Raw genomic sequence first — 27317 nt, forward strand, 5'->3', positions numbered from 1 at the left:
GCGTTGCCGGGGACCGGGGCCAGGCTTTGACCGCGTCCTCGAGTTCCGCCCACCTGCTGCCCACATGAGTGTATTTCTGAGACTGTAATTGTCACTGGCCACTACCGAGGTGAATTGTCACTGTAATTTTAGAGTTTTGACAGAGTGAACCTACCAATCAGCTTGGCTGCTTCTGTTGAAAACCAGGGTGAACCGCTATTCCTCATGATTCATCGCCGATCGTATTGTCCCAATTGAGTATACGAGAGCCCCGTTGTGGAAAGAATCTGAACAGAAGATGTGACCTTGAAACTGGACCGAGTGATACCTCTCAGTTACCACAAGCTTTTCTCATTTACAATACCCACCAAAACATAAGTAGTCGGGGAATCCACATGTCCAACCGCCGTTCGATCCAGGCGAAAGAACAAGATGCCTAGATCGCGGTGTCCACAGCTCGAGGGCACCATTTCTGCTTTGCCATATTGAATGAAGACGTGAGGGCATTCAAATCGAATCCAGAAATATTACCGAACCTCTTACTTCTCGAGAAAAGGTGGAGATTGAGGTTTCCTCTGGCCTCGATGGTCCGACCTTGCATACCTAGGTAACCATGAACACGTCAATTTTGGATCTTCCAACATAAAGAGAACTCAAGTAAGAAACAAATATTAGAAAAGGATTCCGAACAAGTCAACTGTAAAAGATCCCAACCAAACAGTCTAACTCAGTACTTAAATCTCCGAACCTCTCAGTTCTTAGCGCTGTAGGTTGTTTTAAACGACCACTTCATGAGGCGAAGGACTTGGCGATGCCGCGATAGCCTTGGATCATAATTCATAAAACAATAGTAGACAATGGAATTTAGAAAAGAAAGGAATATCTGTCGATTTGATTCCAGAGCTAGACGGATTCAAGAGGGTTCAAATCAGCTATAGCTCGTCCTCCAACCCAACCATCTTCAATGAATCAGCCCACAGCTTCTTCTCTCCCTCCTCGTCAAATGCCCACGACTTGAAGCCATATCCAGCCCAGTTGGTATCATCGGGAATGGGCTTGCTAACACCACAGTCCTCCATGTAGAACCCGCCAACGCCATCGTACTGCTTACCCACACACGCCAACACACTCGTAGCAGCACCTTGCTGAACACTCTTCCACACCTTCCTGATATGAGGCATCTGGATGAGCTTCTCCAGCATCTTGCGAGTCTCTTCGTCCGAAGACTCCATCAAACCACTGCCAAAGCCACCGGGGTGGATGCTGATGGCGTGAACTCCCTCAGATCCGTAGCGGCGCTCGACTTCATTGCAGAACCAGATCTTTGCCGTGTTGGAGTGTGCATAAGATACGCCAGGCTCGTAGCCCTTACCATTAGGGTTCGCCGTGTCGTAATTGTTCTCCGGCAGAACAGTCGAGGCCGTGTGAGATGTGCTGGAAGTGGTGACCACCCGCACGTTCACGTTATTGTTCGTAGCCGTGTCCAGGAGAAGAGGCTTGAGAAGTTGGAAGAGGTAAAAGTGCGCGAGGTAGTTGACACCAAATTGCTGCTCGTATCCTTCTTCCGTGTAACCGCGTGGTGTCGCCGCGATGCCTTGAAGAAAGCTCGAGTTAGCGATGGATTATAATACTACTGCAATATAAAGATGGCGACACCACTTACCTGCGTTGTTGACGAGAACATCCAATCGCACCGTGCTATCGAGAACATGCTCTGCGCCTTTCTTGACGCTCTTCAAGCTACTAAGCTCCATTTCCACGACCTCTAGCCTGAGATTGGCATCTTCACTTTGCAGCTGAGCCTTGACCTTTTCACCCTTCGCGAGGTTACGCGAAGTGAAGAACACCTTCATGCCGGTCTTGGCTAGATGCCGAACAATCTCGAGGCCAATGCCGTTGGTGCCGCCCGTCACCAACGCCACTTTGTCATCCAGCTTGCCAACCAGGCCTTCATCTTGAATGATCTGAAGTGCAGTCGGGCGAGCATCACCTTCACCCTGGGGGTTGGCATGCGCCGCAGCGTAGCGATTGGGGATCTGAGGCAGGTTGGGGATGTAAGGCATGTTGAAGTATGTTTCTTGAGCTTCTTCCGGAGCTGTGTCTTGACTATTGTTCGTATACGAAGCTTGACTAGAAGAGCTTGGACGACGTGTGCTTGGCGTTTGCGAAGTTTGGCTGGAAGAGCTGGGACGTCGCGTGTCTTGGGTGACAAGGTCTTGGCAATATGTATCTTGACGGATGGAGCTGCAGCGGAAAGAAGTCTTTGTCAACGAAGAGAGATCTTTGACTCGGGGGATGTGCACCATGACCAAGGTAGTCGGGTTGCTTTATTTCTTTGCATATTCTGTTTGACTCGTTCTCGAGTTACCATTCCCTCGGGATGCGCGGCAACAGGACTATCTAGAGTTATTTTCTTAGCATTAATGCCGGGAATTGTAGCCCACTTGTGACCCTAGTTGAACCCGACCTAACCATAGCACATGGCCGGGTACGGGAGTTTACAAAGTGTTTTTAGGAGCCCTGGCTCCCCAGATGCACTGAACATCAGACAATTGGCACTAGATCGATCTTATGCTTATCAATTCACTAGGAAAACCTAGGCGGAATGACAGATGGATCGCGAGGAGCTTCGGTGATACATAATTGAATCAGAGGTGTAGCTTTGCAATGATAACAAGCCGGATAGCTCTTCAACTCTTTTCCACCCGAAGACAAACGACGAACATGTTGTGAGAGCTGCAGTTGGGGTCACCGGTAACTGGATTACCGGCGAATAGTGGCCGCGCAAGGTTCTCCGACCGGCAAAAGTTGGGGACTCATTGCCCAACTTGGCAAGTTTGATTAGAGACTGACCAATCAGGGTCGACTACGGCATCTCGAAACCTTAAAGTGATGGTGCGAATCGACGCCCGGCCCGTTTTTGTTGTGTCAGGGCTTGAATTGGACCTATTTGCGTGTCCGAACGCCAAAGCAAGGGTGTAAATAATCCGCAGACCGCCTTGCTTGGTAGCGTTCAGAGTGATTCCAGTCGGAAAGTCAACGGGGAGTCTCTGGAAGCGGCGCCTCGAGGACTTTTTGAATAGTCCTCATTACCGGTCAAGGACTCCGTCAATATCAGTTGAGGATAGTCGGTAAGCTCTTGGTACGGATTCCTGCTTGCGGGGTTCAGGCTCGGTGCAAACTTTCTTCTGCGTGTTGCACGCCTTCAATCCCCGACTGAAGGGAGTCGTGGACTCATTAAATGCAAGGACTGACATTCCCACCATTCGCTTTCTACTTCCCACTGATTCTGCGGCTAGTGATTCACCACTCTTCTCAGGACAACCGACATCCAGCTCGTTGTAGCAAGCTATCATTGTCTTTATCTTTTGCAAATATGCCCCACTCCACTCAGAAGCCGGAGTCCGTTGAGGCTTATGTCAACTATCACCAACCGCCGCCTAAGGGCGAGGCATTTCCTGTTCAGATGATCGCCACTGTGGGCTTTCAGCGCACCAAGTACAACCGACAGCTCGTTCCGGTCACAGACATGCGCACGTGTGACGAAGAGTTCAATCTCGACACCCAGGGCTTCAAGGTTGTGGAGAGCACTGTTCAAGAAAGGGGCTGGGAGGGAGATAACAGATTTGGTCTCCCTGACCAGCTTCGGAAGGATGTTCAAGAGCTCTTGATGAGACAGTAGGAACAGCCATATATCGCTTGTAAAGGATGTTGATTGACAAGTCACACAGCTCGGGCGCAACCTACGTGCACCCATTTGCCCCTCATGTCATACGTCGTGATCCTCATGAGAAGATTCTAAATATTCCGGATGACCTTCCTGACTCTCAGGTCCTGAACATGCAGCCACCCGCCATGTTTATTCACGTCGGTAAGTACCGTAACGCTATTGATATTGCAGAGTGCGGCACTCACGCAGCAAAGATCAATCGTACAAAGGGGCAGAGGTAGTGCTCGATCGGCTTCCCGAAGCAGAGATGCTCCGTGCGAAGACCAAGACCCGGTGGGGAATTATCAACGTCTGGCATCCACTCAAGCTAGTTCAACGTGAACCGCTGGCGGTGTGTGATGCGCGAAGCGTCGAAGAGTCTGATCTTCGCCCCGTCACCACGCGCATCGTTCTGGGCAAGCCGCCCAATGTCATCAATAAGGACAACGAGCAATGGCATATGGTGGCAAACCCGCAGCATAAATGGTATTACGCCAGCAACATGACCCCGGACGAGGCGCTCCTGATCAAGATTTTCGATACCAAGCTGGATGGCAGAGCTAGACGGGTGCCGCACACCGCAATCCAGACACCAAAGGATGTTGGGCCACCACGGGAGAGTATCGAGATCAGATGCCTTGTATTCTGGGAGGATCAAGAATTGGAGTAGAGAAGACTAGCAATGCTCTGAGATCATACTTATCTATACTTGATGTAGCCAGCGAGATAAGCAAATTGAGAAGACCGAAGGGAAATGAACTATCAGTGTTGCCTTGGATACAAGACAACGGCCATAAAAGACCCAGACACGCAGCCAATCCGATAAATGGGTCAGAGCAAAGATTCTACGGTGAGTTAAAGATCTGAGATCCAGTCAGTCCTTCTGAAACAAGCCCTCAGCCCTCATCTCATGAAGCCATATGTATGATGGCCCGGATTGACCGTTCACCGATACCAAAATGTCGGCGTTTCGATCTCGACTGCATCAGACGCGGAAATACGATATTATCTGATTGCATCGCATTGTCTTTGAAGCCACTTCTCTGAGGCAATTGCCAAGCCAGCTGAGATTACATGTTTGGTTCTCTCAGATAGCATTGATGTTTGTGAAAGGCTTAAAAGCTGGCAGATCCGCCATGATAGGACCAGAGATGTAGCTTTTTCACGAGATCTGTCGTCAACATCATTGAAGCCGGAAAATTTCAAGTTCTATTTCGATGAACTTTGAGTCATCTTCACTACCAAGGCTGCACAGGCGTACCGTAAACCGCCATGTTCACCACCTTTCCAACATCGGCATCTCTCTTTCCTTCAACAACATCAACAAGTGCCTTGCCACCAGCCGAAGGGTCTCCGGCACCCATCTTCTTCATAGACTCCGGGTCACCCTCGCCAATGTCAGTGGCGAAGAAGCCAGGAGCAACGCACCAGACCTTGACGCCGTCGTTCTTCAACATGCGCACCCATTCGAGCATGACCATATTGAGGCCGACTTTAGCCGCTCTGTATGAAATGGTGCCCACAGGCTTGGGAGTTCCAGCTGGCGGAACCCTGTAGGTGAAGTGAGAAGAGTCGGCCGCGTTTTCCAGCGAAGATACACCGCTGGTATTGAAGATGAGACGAGGGTCAGAAGACTTGAGCAACAGCGGGAGGAACGTGTCTGCGATGATGTGGGGGCCAGTGACGTTGATGTCCCAGGACTTATTGTAAGCCTCGCGGACTGTCATGTTGCCGCGTTCAATCTGTTGATCCAGCATGACGCCTGAATAAGAAGGTAGAGTTAGTCGAAGACTTCCGGAGACTAGCCTCTAAAGTACAACAGGAGTGGCATACCGGCATTGTTGACAAGTGCATCAATCCTGTCAACCTTGCTTGCGACAGTCTCGTATGCCTCTCTGATGGAGTCGTCACTTTCAACGTCGAGCTGAAGCGGCTCCACAGTGCTGTTAGACTTGACCTCAGCCGCAGCAGTCTCAGCAGCGGCCTTTCCCTTGGCAAAGTCGCGGCTGCCTAAGAAGACGTGGTACTTTTGCTTGGACCCAAGCAATGTCTTGACAGCTTGGTATCCAAGGCCCTTGTTGGCTCCAGTGATGAGAACAATCTTGCGGTCAGCCATCGTGAAGACTCGTACAAATGGGATTTGATGTGTTGAGTATTGAAAGTGGAGGGAGAAAGCGGCGGTGCTGCAGCGAACGATAGACGATTGTCTGGCCTATGTGTTGACTGTAGAGTTGGGTGATAAATAAACAGGGCAGTAGTCAATGCAAGTGGGCATTTATATCATGCTGGAGCAGAAAGCACATGAGGTGCATAGAGTAGTCTCAGTGGACATTTCCCTGATACAAATGTCGAGCCGGCAATCACACACTATGCACCCTGAACTGTAAATGTAACTCGGAGTTCATACGAAATCGGGGCTTTTACTGTGGACAAAGTTGATATCATCGGTAGGTAGACAATTCAGCGGGTCAGAGTTCTGGGGTGATGGTGCCCGGCCGCGGTAACCGGACCGGGGAACGGTAAACTCTCGCAGTGCCCGACTCCGCGCTGGGGGCACACAGCAGCCATGTTGCCAAAGGATGCATGCGTGAACTGGAGCTGAGCTTGGAGCTGAGCTTGGAGCTTGGGACAGCACGCGAGAAAGCCTGGAGAGTTCGAGGTCTGAAAGAGCACTGCAGACTTCTTAAAAGCAATGTTCTCCCCGCGAAGCGTGTGGAGTGGATGCCGCGGTTTGGATCTCTGAAGTCTCATTCCGTCAGCTTGACCTCAGAAACAGACAACATGGGCTCTCTCGAACAACCAAAGCGCAACTTTGCTTATAGCATATACGTCTACAAGAAAGCAGACCAAGATGAGCAGAGCCATCACAACCATATTGAGAGCGTAAATACTCCGATCATCAAACCACTTCTCGAGAAATATGGAGCTGTATCCTATACTGTGGCATGTTGAATGTTCTGCGTTTGTCGAACAGATTGTCTAACACGTCAATAGACCCACAACGATGCTTCCGCCAAAGCAGATTTCAAGAAGCTGTTCCCTGACGCGCCTAACGCCATGCTGCTGGATTACGATTCGGTCATCTCAATAATCGTACCCAATATTGGGTGCATAGAGAAAATGCGTGATGATCCTGATTTTTTGGGCAAGTTCATTCCTGACCATTTTAATTTCGCTGATATGAGCCGGAGTCGGTAAGTTGAATATTATCCGAGGCTGCAAATTGACTTGGCGCCCTCAATTGCTGATGTTGACTTAGCTGCGTCGTGGGATGGGCAGAGCACTATACGTTCTAGCAGGTTGGCCGAGGAGTAGCTGGAACAGAACCATTACTTTGTTGTTTCAAGTAGCCCAAATGACCATGAATATCTTATCCCCTTCATTATAACACTCATTTCCTCGTGCACGTATCAAGGCTCATATTTTCATTATTTGCTTTTCCCGATGCATATGTGTAAGGGGCCATATTGAGGCATCGCAAGGCAGACCCTAACAGCCACGGTAACCTGAACCCGTTGACGCTCCCCAGCAATGTTTTCAAGTCAAGCTTCCCTGAACATATGAAGACGTGCCCCGAACTTCCAGCTAACAGAAATATCGATGGACTGCTGATATGTCGTATGGCAATTTCCTCGTCACCATCAAAGGATTCCCAATAGCCGTATGCCAACCTACAAGAGTTGATCGTGGAGCTACACGCAACGGTAGGTCCCACACGATCTGTGGCTCCCGACAGGTCCAGTGAAGTTTCTTAATTCTCTTACTGCTGTCTGCCGTACTATGGCCTCGGAACAAACAACTTGAGAGCCTTCGGCCAGGGTTATTAGACGGCCAAATGAGCTCCTTTTACATCGCGATCTTCGTCTCATCCTTAAGATACCCGGATCTGGGCTAGCCGTGTATGTGCAAGATTTCGATTTCGTTGGGGTTACCTGCCTGTAGCCACCGGCAACACCTTTTATCGAAACTTAGACCCGTGCACAGCGACCGGGAACTCAATCACCGCAAAAACCAGGGAGCAGAGCCCGGCACTTATTGCATCGGTGACAAGAACGCCGTGATCGATATGAAGCTCGGAAGGCCTGCTACCACCTCCGAAGCACACTGAAATGTTGGATATTAAAGGTCAACTTGTGCGGGCTTTCGTCGGACGTTTATACCACTTCAACAGCCAAGCTCATCGGTCTGCACCAATAATAACTTGCCCATCATGCCTACTCTTGAACTAAACTACGCCACAAAGGACGAGCTGGCCTTCCTCGACACCGAGGTCAAGAGAAAGCTCAAAGTCTCCGGCGACAAGATCGAGTACACCGCTACCGAGCTCGCGGAGAAGGACAGCGAGGAGCGCGCAAAGCTCGCTGGCGTGTACAACTTGAACAAGGAGTCTTACGATGCCACCCTCAACTACCGTCTCTGCCCCACCAAAGGCGGCGACGAAATGATCTGGGGCGGCACCTTTGCTCAGATGCGTCGCAAATATGATCCGCGACCGGTCAAGATCTACAACGCCCGTGGAAAGGAGTCCGAGTTCAACCTAGACAAGACTGGATTCCAATTCGAGCATTTCCCTACTTCGTACAAAGACTTCCCATGGAGTCCGATCGATGAGAAGCTCAATAAGATTTATAATGCCGAATGTGAGGAGTTCATGAGAAAGCTGTAAGTGTCTCCTAGAAAAAGACGTTTCGCAACTCTTTACTGACCTACCTCACCATCAGGACCGGAGCGAGTGATGTCCGTGTTATCTCCCACATCATCCGCCAGCGTCAGTGGGAGAGCACCGACCCTGAGGAGGACAAGGACAAGCCGGACATGGCCATGACAGACGGAGGTCTGCTCTCTGCCCGCTTCGTCCATATCGACCAGTCTGACCTCGGCGCCAAGCGCCGCCTTTACGATGACCTTCCTCCCGGAGAAGGCGCCAAGCACGACGGAAAGCACCGTTGGGCTATTGTCAACCTTTGGAGACCCATGGACGAGGTCCACCGCGAGCCTTTGGCCCTGTGTGATGCCAGATCTGTTCGAGACGACGAGCTCCACGATACCATGCACTGCGTTCCCTTCCGGTGGCCTCACAAGCCTACTGAAAACCATATGTGGCAGGTTGCGCCGCCCGAAACGCCTGACCAGCATAAGTGGTGGTTCCGCGGCGGTATGACGAGAGACGATGTTATTCTCATTAAGATCTTTGATTCCAAGAAGGATGGACGTGCTAGGCGCACTCCTCACAGCGCTTTCCCTACGCCCGATGATGTCGGTCCTGCGAGACGGAGCATCGAGACTCGATTCTTCCTTTTCTGGGAGGACCAGAGCTGCGAGTAGATGGATGCAGCGCAGGATGGATACTGTAGACAGACTCAAGTAGATTGTAGCATATGATTGAGTTTAGCTAGGCGAATCAAGTTTCTTTTCCGAGCTTCGTTGATTTCCTCTCGTCAGTACATGTCTTCTCGTCGATAATAAGGATATTGATCAAGGACCCACTTCGGATCGAGTAGAAGAAAGTTGCCAGTTTCCTGGTAGCGTTCATCCAGATAAAAATGTGATATGTGTCGACTGTTGTTTAACTCGATCGTCGAAACCTTGAGGAGTTGGAAATGAGCAATTAGGTACCTTACATGTGGAAGCGAGGAACGTAGGTAGAAATGGGAACTTAACGGAATGGGTTGACTGATACTTATGAATACACACGAAGTTATGCAGAATGGCGTGTTGCAGCAATGAGGACTATTTGGTATGCGTATGATGTTCTGGTTCTGGATTTCTATCTAATTCACCTCGACGTACCTCAAGACACCATTGAAAACATCCCGCACGTGGTGCCTCTACTTGAGCTATCTGTCGACCACTATTTTCTTCTCCGACATGAGGGTTTTCAGTTCATTCAATTCAGTACCTGTTCCTTTTCATCATCTTATAGTCTCATCTTCCATACGACGGCGACCACTTGCTGCGAGCTCGGATCTTGTCCCCATAGTTATAGAAAAGGAATGGGATAGGAGCTAAGACTACACCAAACAAAGCCAGCAGTGAAGTCGCACGGGCGACGCCAATCGAAGTGTACATGGATGTACTTGATGCAGTCAGTAAACACGGCGTTAACACGCTTGGGCAAAATCAGAGAAGACTCACGCAAATACTGGAAATCCGGACGCAAAAAGGGATCGCATAAAGGTGTTGGCCGCGATCGCCGAATTGGAGTTGATTCCGTAGCAGTCGACAATGTAATTCATCCCCTGCATGTTGATCAAGATGATGCCAATACCGATAGGTACGCCAGCAACGATCTGCGGCCAGGGGTCCGTCGACGGCGAGCTCGTCGCCGCGAACCAAAACATGCCGACGGGTAGACAGATAGTCCCAATCATCATCAGCAAGAGCCTGTTCTCCTGCGGGCGGCCAGCCTTAGGATCCGGCGACAACTTGGTGTTGACTGTCGCGATGATGAGGGCGCCGCCGAGGATCGTGCCCAGCAAGATGGAGAGGAGCGGGAGGCCAGCTGAGGTAGAGTCCCAGTGGCGCTCGCGTTCAAAAGACATTGGGTAGGCGAGGAAGAAGATGTACATGAGTCCTAGAATGTCGTTAGTCAATGGTTTGTTGCAAGCGTGTGTAAGCTGGTAGCGTACCGAAGACGACGGAGATGTATGTGGACATCAGCAAGAGGATGGGCTCCAAAAACAGCATTTTGGCCGGACGCGAGAGACATTTCTCGACAATATCATTGAGATTGCTCTCCTGCTCTTCAGACTTTGCCCGCAGAGCCCAGTTGCGCGTCATATGACGCATTCGCTTTGCCCGTCTTTCTAAGAGGATCGGGGAATACGTCTCGGTCAAAGCTGGATATGTGACCACGGCGACGGTAAGGGTAAAGATGGCAGTGATATTGAAGATCCACCGCCATCCCAGGAGCGGGCTCTTGACAATGACTGAGCCGATCATGGGACCGAGAACGGGTCCGATCATGAGAAAGGTCCCTGTGCAGGGCATGGCGAAGCCCCGCTGCTTCGGGGTCCAGATATCGGCGAGTGTGCCGCTGAGGATGGCGGACGGCGCGGCGCCGAACACACCCTGTAGGAAGCGGAAGACGAAGATTGTGTACAGACTTTGTGCACTGGCTGCCGGGAGCTGGAGGAGCGCAAAGGTCACGTAGCCAACCATCAAAGGGCGCTTTCGCCCATAGCGTTCCGAAAGAGGCCTGTAACGTAGGGTGTAAGTCGTTAGCTCAGGCACTTCCACAGCTCATTGGTGAGACATGCGGGGGAAAGGCTCTCCTACCCGAAGATGATGGGACCAACAGCAAACCCAAGCATGAAGAGCGAAGTACCGCCAAAAATCATGTACTGCACCGTGGTATTATACTCAGCGGCAGTTACGCCAGCAGCTGCGCTGAACACAGACGACGAAAAGGTCGTCGATAGCACGTACAGCGCCAGCACCAGTGTGATGAGCCATTTGCGGAGTGTGGGCAGGTTCTGGGGGCAGCCCTTGTCATCTGGGCTGAGCCAGTCGACGATGAAGTCACCGCCTTGAATCTTGGCGATGACTTGCTCGTCGATGGACAGTGGCTCATCTGCGTAGGTAACTTCTGCTGGACCTTCGTCTGCTGGCGGCGCCATGGTGGATGTGAACCTTGCACTGAGCTGAATGGTACAGAAGTTTGAGAAATATACAAAAGGAAAGAATGGAAGGATTGACTTTGAAGAGAGAATGGTGAACGAAAATAGAGTAAGCTACAATTTGTCCAGAGATCGTAGATATCGAAATGCGAACCTCACTTTAGCAAATAATTGAGAACACCCACCTGAATCACTGAGAATGTTCTTGGATGTCTTGGGGGGTTTGACAGTAATCTTGACCCGCAGGCGAAGGACCCGATGCCGCTTTGCTCCATTACAGGGGCAGACTTCACGGGGATACGGCAACCATGGCCAAGGTCGTATAGGAACAGCCCGACCGCTTAAGCCCGTCTGCCGTGTTACACCTTGAACACCAATCGCCGTTGAAGCCGGATCACGCAATTAAGAGGTTCAAATGGGCATTCTTTTCTTCGCTAGGGACTGGCCACTGAAGCCGTTGCACACACAGCTCGGGGTTTGCACTACTTCGTACCTGAATGCTTCCCGATTGTTCTCGGGAACGTGTAATTGACTAGGTTGAAATGGCTCGCTGATTTCACCGTATCATTGGGACGAGGCCTGGGGTTTACTCCTTGTACCACTCCAACGTCTTTCCCGAGCGAAATGTAGCCATTGAAAAGCAAGAAGGGACCACCTATCAGCAACTGGATTTTGATAAAGCTGAATTATGCTAGATGGTTAGTTGTGTTGGGTGCGGCAATCGATCCCCGAAGCCCAGGCGCCATAGTAGCATCCTTCGGCAAAGTGTAACCTCAGGGCCTCTGATACCTTGCGGCCCAGCCAAGCCGGTTGGAATCGATTACGACATGAGTATCCCTGCGGATTATGGCTTCCCAGAGCCTGTAGAACCCTGAGAAAATGTTACCAGATTAGCACCTACCAGATTAGCACCTAAGCACGTTAGGTGGCTTGATCGACTGTGCGCTGTGGTGCGACACTTTCTAAGGTTAGGTGTTGGAGTAAAGCAAGAGCAGTTGAAAGGTCCATTAAACAAACGTTCATTGGTACTTATTAAATGGTCATCACAACACCATTAACCAAAATCGCGATAACTGTCTAAACAATAGAACTGTATTCCGTTCAATTAATCGTACAATTCATGATATTTCTCATCGGTGATGTTTCGCAGATGTGTCTCCCAGCTGGCTGTTGTCCACGCCGAGGATACCAACTGTCTCTTGCTCCTCCGATTCCTTATCGTGAGAAATGCAAGAACGGTCAGTGAGAAGGCACTTGTGGCCACGACAAACGTCTTTCCCATGACCTTCCACGAAGCCGAATGCAAAGCCGTGTAGGCCCGAATCTTGTCGAACAGCGATTGGCAGGCTGAATCTACAAAATGAAGTTAACCAACCAGGTTCGAATAACTTGGACTTTACTTCGAACTTACCTCTGTGCCTCGAGGGAACCAAGACCCCATCGAGGATGTGGGCGACGCCGCCGAAAATGAGCACATCCTTCTTGAGAATCTTTGCTTCGTTAATGAAGATATTACCACGAGAGTCACCACTGACGGTAACTCTCATCCCACTCAAGGTCTTGTACTCGTTCCCTCCAGCAGAGAAGGCGCTATGATAAAGAACCCGGTTGGGAATGGCATGATTTGCGACTACCGTTGCCAGCTGCTCCGGTGTAAGAGATCCCAACGCGGAGCTCCACTGTCGTACTGCGTTATCATCCGGTAGAAAGACAGTCACATCCTTCATGGCCTCCAGAATCTCTCTGGATTTTGATCTTTCAACTAGGTCCCAGAACTTATACAGGTTGCCTAGGTTGGTGGTTTCTGAGAGGTTGTGCGGCAAAACAAGGTTGCTATCGATGGTGTGTAGGACGCCATTGTCGTGGGTAATGTCAGACTCATTGATTTGCATGACCTTTTGGATGCCAGATTCTGCGGACAATGAGTCGTCAATGATGGAGAGCTTCACCACCGGGCCATCTGTGACGTTTGTCAAAATTGGTGGGCGTAAGAGAGAGTGAGCGAGCTGAACATCTGTCTTCAGTAGAGGATCTGATGAGGTGAAAACGCCCTCTAGAAAGTGATATTCGAGAATGGCTCTGGCTAGTGCTGGGTCGATAGTGCTCATGTTCAAACCCCAGTTGGCGAGACCAATGAGCGCGTCATCCGTCATTGCCAGAATTGTCGACCTCTCGGCTGTTTGGAACTTTTCCAGTAAACCCAAGTCCTTCAAGAGATCATGGAGCATCGATAGTGACCCATGGCTGATCAGAGCTTGGCTTAGGGATTTGGCGGATGCACTGCCCAGCAGCACCGCTGCGGGAGCTATGAGTGAGAGCCGCATTTCCTGCAGCAAGAAGAAGGAATTGAAGTCAGAGTAAGATGACGGACTGAAGTTGACAAGTCGAGTGTTACTGAAGGGAAAGGTGTACAGATGATTGTTAAACTATTGTCCGAAATGTAGTGGTCGTGGGCAAGCTCGGGGTTATGATACTCGACTCAGCACCGGCCGGTCTTTAATTCCCGCTGGGTCATCTTCGCTGCAAGTGTTCGGCAAGTTTCAGCGTGTCTAACCCATGTGCTTTCCCTGTGGGATGGTAACGACCAAGCTTCATTCCCTCCCGCGCCCAAGCCTCCAACTTACACCAGCTCCCACCTACTTCGTGGTCTGGCCTATCCTATTCTAATCGAAGGCACTTACACAATCGTCATATTTCTTTGTTCCAATAGACCTACCAAGTTTTGGATAGTATCACAATGCACCCTGTTCATCTTCTTTCTTACCTTTTGCCTTGGCCGTTATCCAGCTGGTCATCGGCAACGTCGCTGGACGCTGGGACGTCCAACATCCAGCAGTCGATACAGCGCACCGTGCGCTTCGAGCTCCATCTTACAGCAGGCCAAGTGGACGCTCTCGGTGCTGGTCCACGAGCTGCCATTCTCGTAAACAACAGCTTCACTGGCCCTACTCTACATCTCAAGCAAGGGGATGAGGTCGAAGTCGTAGTCCGCAACTATCTGCAGGAAGACACAACCATTCACTTTCACGGCATCGACCAACGCAAGACACCTTGGAGCGATGGAGTACCGGGTCTCACTCAGGGTCACATCCATCCCGGTGCCTCGTACCGCTACCAGTGGACTGCAGAGCAGCCGGGAACGTTCTTCTACCACGCTCACTCGAAAGGCCAGCTGATGGATGGCCTCTACGGCGCAGTCATTGTCGACGCACTACCGGAAGTTGACAGGCCTTTTCACCTCATCGATGGGAGCCTCAAGGCTCGACAGGCGATGCGGAGAGCTGAGCAGAACATGCGGCCGCTACTACTCGCCGACTGGAGTCAGTACAAGTTTGATGACTTTTACCATATCGAGGAGATTGCCAACTTCGATCTCGCCTGCACGGATGCAATCATTGTCAACGGCATTGGGTCACAGTACTGTCTTGACCCGGAATCCTTAGACAGCATGACGAACCCTATTATTCTCAAGATGCTGCAGGATCTCGGCGAGGACCATATGACTGCGAAGGGTTGCGTGCCTCCGATCCAGGCGCTTCAAGGTGACTATGATGTGCACCTAGGCAAGCTGCCCGCCGAGTCAATCCGAAAATGCGTAGGCGGCAGAAATCCCAAGGGAAACTTCACCGTCAATGTCGACAGCAAGGAAGGCTGGGCGGCCCTCACGTTTATGAATGTCGGCGGGCTATATCCTCTGCAAGTGTCTATCGACAATCACGATCTATATGTATATGCCGTCGATGGACAATACATCAAGCCGGTCGTCACAGACCGTGTTTACATTGGCAATGGAAACCGGATCTCGGTCCTCGTGAAACTGGACCAAGAGCCAGCCCGATACATGATCAGGATGGCCAACGACCTTCTCAATCAGATTCTTGGAGGCTTTGCCGAGTTGGCGTACGACGGAGCGACACAGCAGCCAAGAAAGCCCCAGCCGAAAATGAATTACGCCGGGCAGCCTCTCATCAAAGACATTCGCTCTTTCAAGCCCGAAGAAGGTCGTCCATTTCCATCCCAACAGCCCGCTCGCAGCCCGGATCGCACATTCAAGCTGTATCTGAGGAAACCGGGTCATCCATACGGAGCATACGAATGGAGTCTATCAGGTCAAGAAGTCTACAATATGACAGCTGAGGAACGAGACCCGCCATTCCTCTTCAGACAACCCGACGAGGTGCCACAGAGCGAGCTCGTCCTCCGCACCCAAGTCGGGGAGTGGATTGACATCATCTTAGAGACCGAAGGCCCCTTTGCGCAGAGCCATCCGGTTCACAAGCATGGCAATAAGGTCTACTTCCTCGGCTCCGGGGTCGGCAAGTTTCCCTGGGCCACCGTCGAGGAAGCGGAGCGAGCACTTCCGCCCGGGGCATTCAACTTTGATGATCCGTCGTACCAGGACACCTTCACGACGCCTGACATCGCCGGAGATGCACCTGCTGTGTGGACTGTCGTGAGATACAAGGTGGAGAGCCCTGGCGCTTGGCTTTTGCATTGCCATGTGCAGACTCACCACGCTGGTGGGATGGGTGTGGTCATGCTGGACGGAATTGACGAGTTCCCTCAAGTTCCGACGACTTATCTGGAGTGGAATGGCTTCCAGCCGCCATCTTTGGACTTGAAGTAGCATTGATCATGGATTTCTATTTCCTTTATATATTTGTTTCCTTAATTGTGTCAATTGAGGTGCTGCATGGAGCTATCGAGATTATAATTCTTCAATGTCTACTTTTTCCGTTTGGTCGATTTACCTACGCGAATGGGACGAATGACTCAATGTTATCGATACCACGCGTTGAAGTGGACCATTACTGGTGCGCCCAATTCGCTGCCTGGACAGCCTCAAATAGTGATTCCGCATCTGGAGCCAATTATATACCTGAAGTCCCCTTTACAAAACATATTGTATAGGAATACAGTGGATATCCTGTTGCAATGAAAAATGCAGTTTTCAAGAGTTGTCGACTACTTTATGAATAGTCTTTTCCCTTAGCTATCTTAGTGTTGCGTAACAAGCATCTAACATTGGCCTTCCTAGGCCGCATTTCTAGGCTTAGGGGCCGAATTCCAGGGCAGCCCGCCATCAATAGGCTCATTTCGGACTCTCGTCGCAATCAGTTCCTCAAACTCCTCCTTCAGCATAATAGGCAACTCGAGAGACTTATTCCCCTTACCATCCCAAGCGGTGTTATACTTTCCGCCAAAGATGGTATTGTGGATGACAAGAAACGTAGCAAAGATGGGCGGGGTGGTCCCTTCTGCCTCGGCCCTTCTGAACATAGCAAGCCCATCCTTGAGCTTCTCCTCCCCATCAACATGCTGAACAGGCCATGTTTTGCCAGAAAGCCTCTCGGCGATATCGAGCATTTCCTTCTGCGACGTCGTATAGTCCTGGATGAAGATGGCGCCGCTCTCCATGTCACCAGACTTGGCAAAGATGTTCGAGACGGCTTTGGCGAGGGTAGGTCTCCGCGTCACGCTGACACGATGCGTCACATCGCTGACCTGCAGCGCAGTCTGCTCTTGGTAGTTGTACATATAATTACCATTCAGCACGCACCCAAGAAGAGGGCCCGTGGCGATGATTGTCCACTTCATCCCGCTCTCGTTTGCCCTTTTCTTCAGGTGTTTCTGGATCCCTACGGCGTCCTCGTAGTATGGGAAATCGGCAACTGCGGGGTTCGTCGACAGGGAAGTGAAGTCGCTGGGGATAAAATGCTTGACCGAGCCAGCCTCGACGGCGGCGTCGATCAGCTTGTACTGGTGTGGCCATCCCGCGGGGTTGATGGCGGAGACGACGGCATCCTGGCCGCGGAGGGCGTCGGTGAGGCTTTCTGTGGAGGTGTAGTCGACGACGCGGACGTTCGGCGCGTTTTCCGGGTTAGATCGTGATAGAACAGTAACATCATACCCGGCGTTGACCAGTTCATCGTAAATCTTTTCGCCTATGTAGCCTTTCTGTGCTTCTTATTAGCTGCTTTCGCGGGTAGATGCTTTAGCTGAAAGGTTCAATACTCACGCCTGCGAGTGCGACCTTGCGGATGGGCGTATCAGTGGTACGGCCTGGCATCTTTGGAGTTTTGATGACTACGAATCACTTCTTCTACGCTCTTATCTTTTGCAACTTGCAGCTTCGACAGTTATCAATTCCGTTGATTCTTTCTTCTCGCGCTTTATGGAGGGCAAAAGGTGATGCAATCAAGGAGCTCGGGCCCGGCCCGGGAAACGGGGACACGGCCGGGAACAGGATTGTCGGTCGCCGTATGTGCATTTCCCGTTGTCCCGAAAAGGCAATTCCAGAATGGGCGGGAAACAAGCAAAGCTCGGCAAGTCGATCAGTGCGACTAAAGCCGAGTCATTAACTACCCGATCAGTGAATGCTATGAAATTCGCAGCTTCCCTCGCGATCAATGGGCCTGGCGATCAATGTTGGCATCGTCAATTGCAGCGTAGTACAGCCAGATCATTTCCAAGAGTTAGCAAGCATGTTTGGTGCAGGTCTCCAACAGATTCTGCTCGGCCTGCCAGGCCTGTCATCTTTCCAAGTTGACTCTGTGCAATCCCCTCTTGGAGGCAGCAATGTCAACCCGGGAAGCAACGTTCACGGAGCCGTGGCTTCATCGTCGACTTGTGTGAGTACTCTTTCTTGTATCTCTCTATTACGTGGCATCATACTAATTCTCTCTCAATAGTGCGAGGCTCTGGCTAAATCGATGGGCAACGACGTTGTCGCCTTCCCCAACGGCCCAGCTTATAAGTCCTCTATCGGCTCCTACTTCAGCCTCAAAGAAGCCGACTTGAAGCCGGCATGCGTCGTTATGCCGGAGTCAGCCCACGACGTGTCGCTCGCAGTCCGCACACTCACGGCCGGTGCCGAAGCATGGAACGGCAAATGTCAGTTCGCTATTCGTGGTGGCGGCCACACCCCCTTCAAGGGTGCCGCCAACATGGAGAACGGCATCGTCATTGACCTCAAGAACATCCCCGCTGCCGGCATCTCCGCCGACCACAAGACCATCACCGTGAGTCCCAGCCAAACCTGGGACCAGGTTACGGAGCAGCTCGATCCCTTTGACCTGAGCACCCTCGGTGCCCGCGTCGCGGGTGTAGGTGTAGGCGGTGCGGTCCTCAACTGCGGAACCTCTTTCTTCTCCCCCCGCTACGGCTTCATCTGTGACGTGGTCGAGGAATTTGAAGTCGTACTTGCAAACGGCGACATCGTCCACGCCAGCGCCAGTCAGCACCCCGATCTCTGGAAGGCTCTCCGCGGCGGTGGTAATAACTTTGGCATCGTCACGGCTATCACCATGAAGACGTTCCCGCAAGGCAGGTTCTGGGGCGGTCAAACCTTCCACGACATCTCCACGCGAAAGGAACACTTCAAGGCCCACGAGGCCCTTGCCTCTATGCACCCGTACGATCCCTACGTGCACTACATCAACAACCTAGTCCTCAGCAATGCCACAAGAAGCTGGTTCATCGGCAACAGCTTGCAGTACACAAAGAGCGATCCGCCCGTCATCGAGCCAGAGGTCTTCAAGCCCCTTCTCGCCATCGAGCAGAAGCCACTTTTCCCCGGTGGTCCCTCCAATACCATCCGCGTCGACAACGTCACCTCCATCTCCCGCGAGTACGCTGCGCTCGCAACCTACCCGAAGCGCTGGATCTTTGCCACCGTCAGCTTTGCGCCCTCGGCTGACATGATGGAGGAGTTCTTCCAGCTCGCCGACGCAGCCTTCACTCCTCTCCTTGACCTCGACGGCTTTGCGGTCGCCATGGCGTACCAGCCTGTTCCCAGCGTCATGTCAGAACGCAACGGTGCCGTCGATTCGTTGGGGCCCGTTCAGACGCAGGGAAATCTCGTGTACATCCACTTGGGCGTCTCCGTCGACGAGAACGAGAGGGACAGCGACGAGGCCGTGGAGAAGACGGTACAAAAGCTAGTGGAGGACGCTGAGGCGAAGGCCAAGAAGATGGGGATGCATAGAAGCTATCTTCAAGCGACGTACGCTGAGAGCTGGCAAAACCCCATTGAGCGCCGGAGTAAGAGCACTCTGGAAGAGCTGCTTGCGACAAGCGAGAAGTATGATCCGCACCAGGTCTTTCAGAAGCAGGTTCCGGGTGGATTCAAGTTGCCAAAGGTACCGAGTACCGGAGGTGTCAGGACCGATCTCAAGTGATGACGACGACTGAGGATTACGTATTGCTAATCAAACTTGGAGAACGTGTAGAGTTTCTCGTGAACTTCACTTTCCTGGCATTTCATTACGTTGATCGAGATCAATGGGTATCAAATGTGGAAGAATTTCTATGTGTGTATTTAGCTTCTCCCTAGATTGAGTAAAACCTAGCGAACTATTACTTTTGTAGATACGGCTCGAGCACCGAATATTTGCCGTGATTAGAGTTAAGTCGAATGATGTGTTCATCACTATGAATCCATGCTATCATACACATGTCTAGTATGATTACTGTTTGACTGTTTCACGCTTAGTCCTACTCTCAAGTATCTCACAAAAGCGTAAAAAAGCATCATGAACTATGAGCACGATCCCAATTCGGTATCGCAAAAGCCCGAAGTGTGTCCGCATTCGGATTCGATAACCGAAAGTAAGTATTGCTATCTGTGCTTTCGGACTCCGAAACTCTATGCGTACGATTATATTTCCATGTTCGATTTGGGATAGAGTCGGGATAGAGTTGATGTCAGTTTCCGTCGAGTCTCCCCCCTCGGATGTTTGAGAGTAGCGAGCGTATCAAAGTCTTGCTTCTAGCATTGAGACTGAGAAGTTAATGACAGTCGAGGATAAACACATCATCTGCTTTTGTCAGATTTTCGACTATCAAGCAGTAATAGATCGTTGATCGATTAGATTCGCGTCGCGACGAAGTTGCCTTGACCCCTTCAAGGCGTGCGACTATCCTTGATAGAAATCCGATGGCCGATCCCGACACGGTCACAAATTGACATTCAATACCAGAAGCACATGGTGTGAACTTGAGAGTTTCTAGATAGAAGACTAATGTAAAAAGGGAAAACACATTCTAGACTGTATTTACAGCAAGTTCCGATGATCTACAAAGGAAAGTTCAAGACTGTTGTATGATCGATCAAGCATCAAATCGACGATTCTTCCACCGAACGGACTACTCCGACACGCCAACCAAAGGCCTTCTGAAAGCAAAGATTCCCTCGCCCAGGACTCCGGGAAGAATAGGATAGTGATGAACGAAAAAATCAAACAAAGTGAAATTAGAGACCCCGTCTGATAGCGTCGACCAATCTGTCTGCGCCGCTACCTCGCATCATGCTGAAGTGATGCTCCCCCTCAATGACCGTGGTCGTAACAGACGCACCAGGGAACAGCAAAGCCCACTCCCCAGGTCCAAAATTCTTCCTCTTCTCAGTGAGGAACTTCATCCCCTCACAATCCTCGCCTTCCATCATGGCAGGCGGCAAAGTCGGGTATCGAACCCCATCAAAAGCGCACTCCCCTGCCCAGATGATGTTTACGTGCAACTTCCTAGCCGCCTCGGGTGACATGGCGGGCGCATGATAGTCATGCAGTAGCTCAGTTGAGGCGCGGAAGTGAGGCATCAACCACTCGGGCGGCTCAGACTGCTCTGCTCCGCGACGCATCTCGTTGCGGAAGATGCCGACTTTGTTGCAGTGGTCGTAGAATCTGTCAGGCAGGTGGTCCAGGCCGTTGTTGGGCGGGGGAGAGTCAATGAGCGTGAGAGAGGTGACTTCCTCGCCGGCGGCAATGAGTTCTTGGGTCACTGCGTAGGCGAGAATGCCGCCCGCTGACCAACCTCCGAGACGGTAGGGGCCACGGGCTTGCTTCTGACGGAGGCCGGCGATGTAGGACTGTAGTACCTCTCGGAGAGTATGGTCGTACATGCGGCTGGGAGTTCTGGAGGGAGACTTGTTAGTATTGAAGCAGAGTGGCAGAAATAAGTACGTCACTACTCACTTTGCAAATGGCGAATTGAATCCAACGAGTGCCGTGGTCGGCGAGATAGTCGGGAGACTCAGGTAGGAAGTGGCTACTCCACAGCCATCCGGGAAAAGGAAAAGAGTCTCCTTAGCTTTCGTGCGGGAGCCCTGGAGGTACATCGACCACGCCGGCGGGATTGTAGACACGACAGGAGTCGAAGGGACAGCTTTGCCCTTGAAATCTCCAGCGCTCATGTCGATGACCTCGAAGTAGGAACCGGGGGTATCAAGCCCGTTGATTGGCGTCATGGCAGCTGAGAAAGGCGACGCCAAGTTGTCGAGATCAGGCGAGCCCACCGACGAAGCATTGTCAGATTCAACGCTTGTGATGTCGCTCTCATGCCCAGAAGACTCTGTCGACGACATCGCGGGGCCAGAAACACGCATCCTGATGTCGCCTACAGTGAGGCACTCCTCAAATAGTGCCCGTTCTGGAAGGTCAACGTCAAGCTCGTCGCGTAGTCTGCCGCAAATGACAAGTGACAAGAGCGAGTCGATACCAATGTCAGCGAGGGCGACATCGTCGGCCAGCTCCTTCTCATCTAAACCACTCTCTTCGGCTAACACTTTGAGAGCCACGGGCCAGGAATCGTCTGCAGCTTGTTGCGCAGCAGGAGCAGCTTGAGTCTCGGCCAGAGAAATGTCTCCAAAGGTTGCCTTCATGTCCGAAGTGACGATTGCCTGGGGCTGTTGTGGTTGCGTTTGAGACTTTGCCGATGAGAAGCCACCCGAGACCTTCTTCATGGCCGAATTGATGATGTAGTCCATAAGGCGCTTGGGGACGCCCTGCAACGCAACCCCACCAAGGATACCGATGAGGTTCTGATCCTGATCGAAGATGATAACATCTCCAGACCACAGCTTATCCTTGCCCTCAGTCATCTTCACATATGAGTGGTAGGTCATGTTCGCATCAAGCTTGGGAGTGAAGAGCTTCATCGACTCCCATCCATGGTTGACAAAAAGCTCCTTGTCAAGATCGACAGACTCATTGGCGTTCATAACGAAGCCAGCCAATTGAGAGATGGAGTCCAGGAAAGCGGGATTGGAGAACCACTTTCCATTGTCAGGGATGCCTTTGAATGACACAGTACCTGCAGCTTCGTAGGTGTTGTTGCTGAGAGTGATGGCAGACAAGCCGCGATACTTGGGGTCGAAATCAGCAAGCTGGCCAACCATCTTGTAGATCATCGATTTGCTGAATCGGAAAGTGCTTTCGTCTTCTCCGACCTGCGCCTGGATGGCCTTCATGCGAATCTTTGCATCCGAGACAGCCTGGGCGAACTGAGACTTGGTCTCGTCGATTTCGGTGAAGCGGATCGAACAGTTGGCATGCTGCTCCATAACCTTGTCGTTGCCGTCGAGGGTAGAGAATGTACAGAAAAGAGATTTCTTCGCCGCATCAAACTTGGCCTCTGTACGGAGGACTTGCTTGAGACCGACGTCATTGGCGACGAGAGCACTCTGGATGTGCATCTCCGCCACCTCGGTTCCGACTGCGTCGACGTCCATGCTTGTGATTTGCTTGACATACTTGCCAATCATCTGAGCAATGTCTGCATAGACGGAGGGAGTACATAGAGGTACGCCGTACACCTTGTGACCTTGAGCCATGGAGTGAACATCGTCAGCATTGAGGTCGAGATCGACGACCACCTCGCCGTCAGAGCTTGGCTGAAGAGTGTTCTTGACCACGTTATAAATCGACGAGAAGGCCAAGTTTGCAGGCCCCATGATAACGGGAGCATCACCCTTACGGAGACTCCAGTCATTGGTGTACTGCATCCAGTATTCCTTGAGAGTCCATCCGTAGGAGGGCAATTGAAGAACCTGCTGGCACTCTGGGAAGTCGGCATGATACCTAGACCATTCGACGTTGGCCCCAGCCGCATACATGCCGGAGAAGGCATCGGTCATCAGTTGCCAGGTATCGATAGTCTTGTGTGCAGATGCGAACGTCTGCATCGTAGATCCAACGACTTCCTTAACCATAGGAGCAACAACAGGTGCGGGACCAATCTCAATGGCGATAGTGCGCTCATCCAAGATGCCTTCTGCCTTGGCGACAGATGCGGCCTGCATGATGTTGACCGGCTTTCTGCAATGCTCAACAAAGTAGCCCTCGCTGAAATCGGTGGCCTCGCGAAGAACCTTGCTGAGAGTAGGCGAGATGACAGGGATCGTAGGGCGACGAATGTGAATACCCTTTGCAATCTTCCGGAACTGAGCAAGTATAGGGTCGACCTGAGAAGTGTGGAAAGCGTGTGCAGTGTCGAGAACATGGCAGCGCATGCCCTTCGACTCGAGAATGGTCCGGGCCTCCTTGACGTGCGCAATGGTTCCACCAAGAACGATGTTGTGCTTCCTGTTGCGGCAGGAGACCTCGAGGTCGCGACCGACAACACCAGGAATGGCAGCGAGGACTGTGGCCTCTTCAGCCATGACGACGAGCATGGCGTGCGTTCCCTGAGCTAAGTGCTCCTCCATCAGCTGAGATCGCTTTCCTACCAAGTAGAGGACGTCGGCTTGAGAAAGAGCCCCGGCAGCGTAAAGAGCGGCGTACTCTCCAAGACTGTGACCGACGACTGCCTTGGGGGTGATGCCGAAGGACTCCCAGAGCTTGCAAAGAGCCATCTGGAAAGAGACGTGCGCCAACTGGAGGGCAGTAAGCGAAGCACGGCTGAAATAATCCCGCTCCTCGAATAGAGGAAGAATCGACGGCAGGCCCATCTGGACGCACAAGTGGTTGTAGCGCTGCAAGTTGTTCTTGAATGAAGCGAACCGGGCGTACAAGTCCGCGCCCATACCAGCGTGCGGTGAGCCTTGGCCTGTGAAAGTGAATACGAAGCCGGGTGTTTTGGCCGGGGCAGGCAGAATTTTCTCTCCTCCGCTACGGGCATCGAGCTCTTTCTGCAGTGACGACTTGAGTTGGGGAATACTGGTAGCAGTCACAGCAACTCTGTACCGATGGTGCATACGGCGGGCGGTGGTGGTATAAGAGAGCTTTGCGAGAAGATTGGGGTCTTCACGAGGTGCTGCACCATCGAGCCATTGAAGAAGGTTGCCAATATTAGAGACTAAGGACTCGCCCGTCTTAGCAGAGAGCGTCACGATGTGATGGCGTCTCGGGTCGGGGCCGGTGTAGTTGTCGAAGATAGGAGCGTCTTCCAGGACGATAGCGGTGTTGCCGCCTGCGGCAGAGAAGTTGTTCAGCAACACTCGGCGGCTGTCATTCGCTGGCCTGACCCAAGGAGTCGCGACAGTAGCAATGCGGGTGTTACGAGCTTGGAGATCTGGCAACTTGTGGTTGATCTTGGTTTTGATGCCAATGTGAGGAGGAATGGTCGAGTGCTTCATCATCATGAGAACCTTGGCAAGACTGGTGACTCCAGCAGCAGCTTCGCCATGGCCGACATTGGACTTAACGGCACCAATATGGAGAGGGTTGGTGGCTGGGCGGACTGGTGTACCGCGAGTCGTCAAGGGAGACAAGGTCGTCACAACAGAAGTGGTTTCTCCTGCATCGCCAGCCTGCGTGCCTGTACCGTGCATCTCAACGTAGCTGATGTCGTTGGAGCTGACCTTGGTCTCGGCAAGTATATGCTCAAAGAGGTCCTTCTGAGCAGCGGCATGAGGTCTAGTGATGGACTCTGCTTCTGCATTGTGGTTCGTGGCGACGCCCAAGATGCAAGCCTCGATAGGGTCCTTGTCCTTCTGGGCGTCATCCAGTCGCTTGAGGATGATCGTGACAACTGCCTCGCCGCGGCAGTATCCGTCAGCGTCATCGTCAAATGTCTTACAGTTGCCGGTACGGGAGAGGAAGTGGCCTCTGTCCAGACCAGCGGTCATATCAGGATTGGTGAGGACATTGGTACCTCCAATAATGGCGGTGTCAACCTCGCCGCGCCACAGAGCATTGCATGCCAAGTGCAGCGCAGCCAAGCTAGAGCTGCAAGCAGTGTCGATAGTGTAACTAGGACCGCTGAACTTAAAGTGATAGTTGATGCGGCCCGGGATGAAAGCACGGTTTCCACCGGGAATGAAGTAGGTATCGATGTTTTGCGCACTGTTGGTCTCCATCCAGTCGTTGCTAGTGGCACCAAACCATACACCTACGCGGTGCTTCTGAGTAGATGGAGTACGGTTCGGCACGATTCCCGCCTTCTCGAGAGCTTCAGCGGCAGTCAAAAGTGCAAGGCGCTGGGCAGGATCGACTTGTGCGGCCTCACGGGGCGACATGTTGAAAAAGGCTGCATCGAACTGCGGTGCCTGATGCAGCCAGCAACCAAAGCCGGTGCCAGAGACGTTCTTCACAGATGTGTCGCCAACGTGAGCAGCGGCGTTCCATCGAGAGGCAGGAACCATCTCGTGAGTATCGACACCCTTGTGGAGGATATCCCAGAATGCGTCCATAGTATCTGCATTGCCAGGAAATCTGCCAGAAGCAGCAAGGATGGCAATAGGAGACTTCGAAGCACCGCCATCGGCACCGAGAGCACCATTGCCTGCCAGCGAGGCAAGCTCTTCAGCAGCTAGAGGGGACCTCTCTTGTACACAGTAGGAATCTGCCGGTAGAAGTCGACGAACAGGGGAGACAAGGCGATCCGTGCTGTGGAATGCAAAAGGCTGAATAATCACATCTGTGATGCTGTCCGTCGTCGTCTTGGCCGAACTTCTAACATGCTCAGCTATACGGAGCGGCAATTGCTCAAGCGCCATCTCTCTCTCGAGACAGTCGCGCGCAGCTTGCTCGAGCGCATCTCGCAGGCTTGCCTTGATGGAGAGCACTTGGCCCTCGGTGCTGGTGGAGATGACAGGAATGCGAGCCAGAGACGAGCTGCTCAGTGGAACACTAGCAAGAACTTGCTCGATATCGTGCTCACTGTAGAACAGTGCAGAATGGTATGGGGCAGTGATGCGCAGCGAGGCTGACGTAGGTGCAACTGACTTGCCGATGGCTGAGGCCAAGAAATTGGAGAGAACTCCGGGCGGTCCAGAGACGGTTGCTTGATTAGGCCCGATAATGGCTGAAATATACGGGGTAGTCGTCACGGGCAGGCCAGCTTCAGCAGCATATTGCAGTAGGGCGTCGGCAAGAATCTTCGGGCTGGATCCAGTCACGGCGCGAGACCACGAATCGAACGTGCTGGTAGAATCGGATATCTCATGCTTGTTGGTGATTCTATCAGCGACATCCCAAGCGAGCGCGCCCAAGCGAACGGCGACAGCAACGGCGTGAAGCGCGGGTGAGAGAAGGCTAGGGGCACTATGAGCACAGCTCACGGCCGCAGCAGCCAAGGCACCGGTGCAGATTCCGGCCAAGAGGCTGTTCTCGGGTGTGGGATAGACTTGGCATCCGCTGCTATGTTGACGGATGAAGAGGCCAAGTTGTGTAATACATGTCAAGGCTTGTACAAGACAGGGGTTGAGGGTACCGGAACGGTATGATGACAGTAGATCTGCCAAGGTAGCGAAGCGTGGGCATCGTGCCTGTTGCTCTGGGGATAGGCGGGCAACTTCGTGCTTGAGCACTCCACAGCTTCGCTCAAGGAAGTCGATCACGAGTGGATCATGGTGAGATTGTACCAGACTGCGCAGCGTGTCTGCGATGTCATGTGTCTGGTCGCCAAAGACATAGGCGAGTACTTGATCTTGACCCGACATGTTGGAGGAGTCTGAGATGAAAATAGAACAAGGCTGGGTAGTAATTGCCAAGATAGAAGGGAGGGTTGGTAAGAATGAAAATGGTTCAGATGAATCAACAACTCAGATCGAGAGTTCAGAGAAAATCCTTGGTCTAGAGAACGATAGGCCGAGTACAGTTGAGTGTAGAAGAGGCTGTGCAGTTGAGTGTGCTTCCAAGAACGATTATACGAGGTTGCCAAGCTGGTCATGTTATATCCCAATCGTCATGATGAATCGTCATAATCGTTGCAGAATGTCCCGATCGGTAATCGTATAGGCCGGGAAAGGCAAGCTCGTATAGCTCTGTCTTCCACCTCTCAGAGAAAGC

At 52.0% G+C, this 27317-nt stretch overlaps 11 protein-coding genes across 11 annotated transcripts; 5 read left to right on the top strand and 6 right to left on the bottom strand.

The window, feature by feature from the left end:
- Positions 1–911: 911 nt before the first annotated feature.
- HER10_EVM0007602 (short-chain dehydrogenase) lies at positions 912–2042 on the bottom strand (the record flags this gene model as incomplete). The annotated part of the gene is made up of 2 exons (XM_035477154.1): positions 912–1573; positions 1643–2042. 2 exons carry the CDS (start codon positions 2040–2042, stop codon positions 912–914), a joined length of 1062 nt encoding a protein of 353 aa, XP_035327010.1.
- Positions 2043–3355: 1313 nt separating this feature from the next.
- On the top strand, positions 3356–4358 carry HER10_EVM0003317 (GA4 desaturase; the record flags this gene model as incomplete). The annotated part of the gene is made up of 3 exons (XM_035472998.1): positions 3356–3657; positions 3711–3850; positions 3904–4358. The coding sequence occupies 3 exons, from the start codon at positions 3356–3358 to the stop codon at positions 4356–4358; spliced, it is 897 nt and encodes a 298-aa protein (XP_035326690.1).
- Positions 4359–4926: 568 nt separating this feature from the next.
- HER10_EVM0011524 (short-chain dehydrogenase) lies at positions 4927–5804 on the bottom strand (the record flags this gene model as incomplete). The annotated part of the gene is made up of 2 exons (XM_035480954.1): positions 4927–5450; positions 5522–5804. 2 exons carry the CDS (start codon positions 5802–5804, stop codon positions 4927–4929), a joined length of 807 nt encoding a protein of 268 aa, XP_035327316.1.
- A 665-nt stretch (positions 5805–6469) lies between these two features.
- Positions 6470–6984, top strand: HER10_EVM0005477 (uncharacterized protein; the record flags this gene model as incomplete). The annotated part of the gene is made up of 3 exons (XM_035475092.1): positions 6470–6631; positions 6683–6882; positions 6948–6984. The coding sequence occupies 3 exons, from the start codon at positions 6470–6472 to the stop codon at positions 6982–6984; spliced, it is 399 nt and encodes a 132-aa protein (XP_035326856.1).
- Positions 6985–7898: 914 nt separating this feature from the next.
- On the top strand, positions 7899–9013 carry HER10_EVM0004475 (uncharacterized protein; the record flags this gene model as incomplete). The annotated part of the gene is made up of 2 exons (XM_035474118.1): positions 7899–8350; positions 8410–9013. 2 exons carry the CDS (start codon positions 7899–7901, stop codon positions 9011–9013), a joined length of 1056 nt encoding a protein of 351 aa, XP_035326779.1.
- A 600-nt stretch (positions 9014–9613) lies between these two features.
- Positions 9614–11307, bottom strand: HER10_EVM0004102 (MFS transporter; the record flags this gene model as incomplete). Its single annotated transcript, XM_035473756.1, has 4 exons — positions 9614–9764; positions 9824–10262; positions 10318–10886; positions 10967–11307. 4 exons carry the CDS (start codon positions 11305–11307, stop codon positions 9614–9616), a joined length of 1500 nt encoding a protein of 499 aa, XP_035326751.1.
- A 1105-nt stretch (positions 11308–12412) lies between these two features.
- HER10_EVM0009093 (MFP1 protein) lies at positions 12413–13631 on the bottom strand (the record flags this gene model as incomplete). The annotated part of the gene is made up of 2 exons (XM_035478592.1): positions 12413–12660; positions 12719–13631. The coding sequence occupies 2 exons, from the start codon at positions 13629–13631 to the stop codon at positions 12413–12415; spliced, it is 1161 nt and encodes a 386-aa protein (XP_035327118.1).
- A 413-nt stretch (positions 13632–14044) lies between these two features.
- On the top strand, positions 14045–15934 carry HER10_EVM0001645 (multicopper oxidase; the record flags this gene model as incomplete). Its single annotated transcript, XM_035471387.1, has 1 exon — positions 14045–15934. The coding sequence occupies one exon, from the start codon at positions 14045–14047 to the stop codon at positions 15932–15934; it is 1890 nt and encodes a 629-aa protein (XP_035326548.1).
- Positions 15935–16341: 407 nt separating this feature from the next.
- Positions 16342–17377, bottom strand: HER10_EVM0011186 (uncharacterized protein; the record flags this gene model as incomplete). The annotated part of the gene is made up of 2 exons (XM_035480624.1): positions 16342–17265; positions 17327–17377. 2 exons carry the CDS (start codon positions 17375–17377, stop codon positions 16342–16344), a joined length of 975 nt encoding a protein of 324 aa, XP_035327288.1.
- Positions 17378–18125: 748 nt separating this feature from the next.
- On the top strand, positions 18126–19487 carry HER10_EVM0001744 (FAD binding domain-containing protein; the record flags this gene model as incomplete). Its single annotated transcript, XM_035471481.1, has 1 exon — positions 18126–19487. The coding sequence occupies one exon, from the start codon at positions 18126–18128 to the stop codon at positions 19485–19487; it is 1362 nt and encodes a 453-aa protein (XP_035326556.1).
- Positions 19488–20560: 1073 nt separating this feature from the next.
- Positions 20561–26968, bottom strand: HER10_EVM0004425 (beta-ketoacyl synthase; the record flags this gene model as incomplete). Its single annotated transcript, XM_035474072.1, has 2 exons — positions 20561–21221; positions 21282–26968. The coding sequence occupies 2 exons, from the start codon at positions 26966–26968 to the stop codon at positions 20561–20563; spliced, it is 6348 nt and encodes a 2115-aa protein (XP_035326778.1).
- Between the last annotated feature and the right edge of the window lie 349 nt (positions 26969–27317).

This window comes from Colletotrichum scovillei, assembly GCF_011075155.1.
Source record: "Colletotrichum scovillei strain TJNH1 chromosome Unknown Contig00011, whole genome shotgun sequence".
Lineage (NCBI taxonomy): Eukaryota > Fungi > Ascomycota > Sordariomycetes > Glomerellales > Glomerellaceae > Colletotrichum > Colletotrichum scovillei.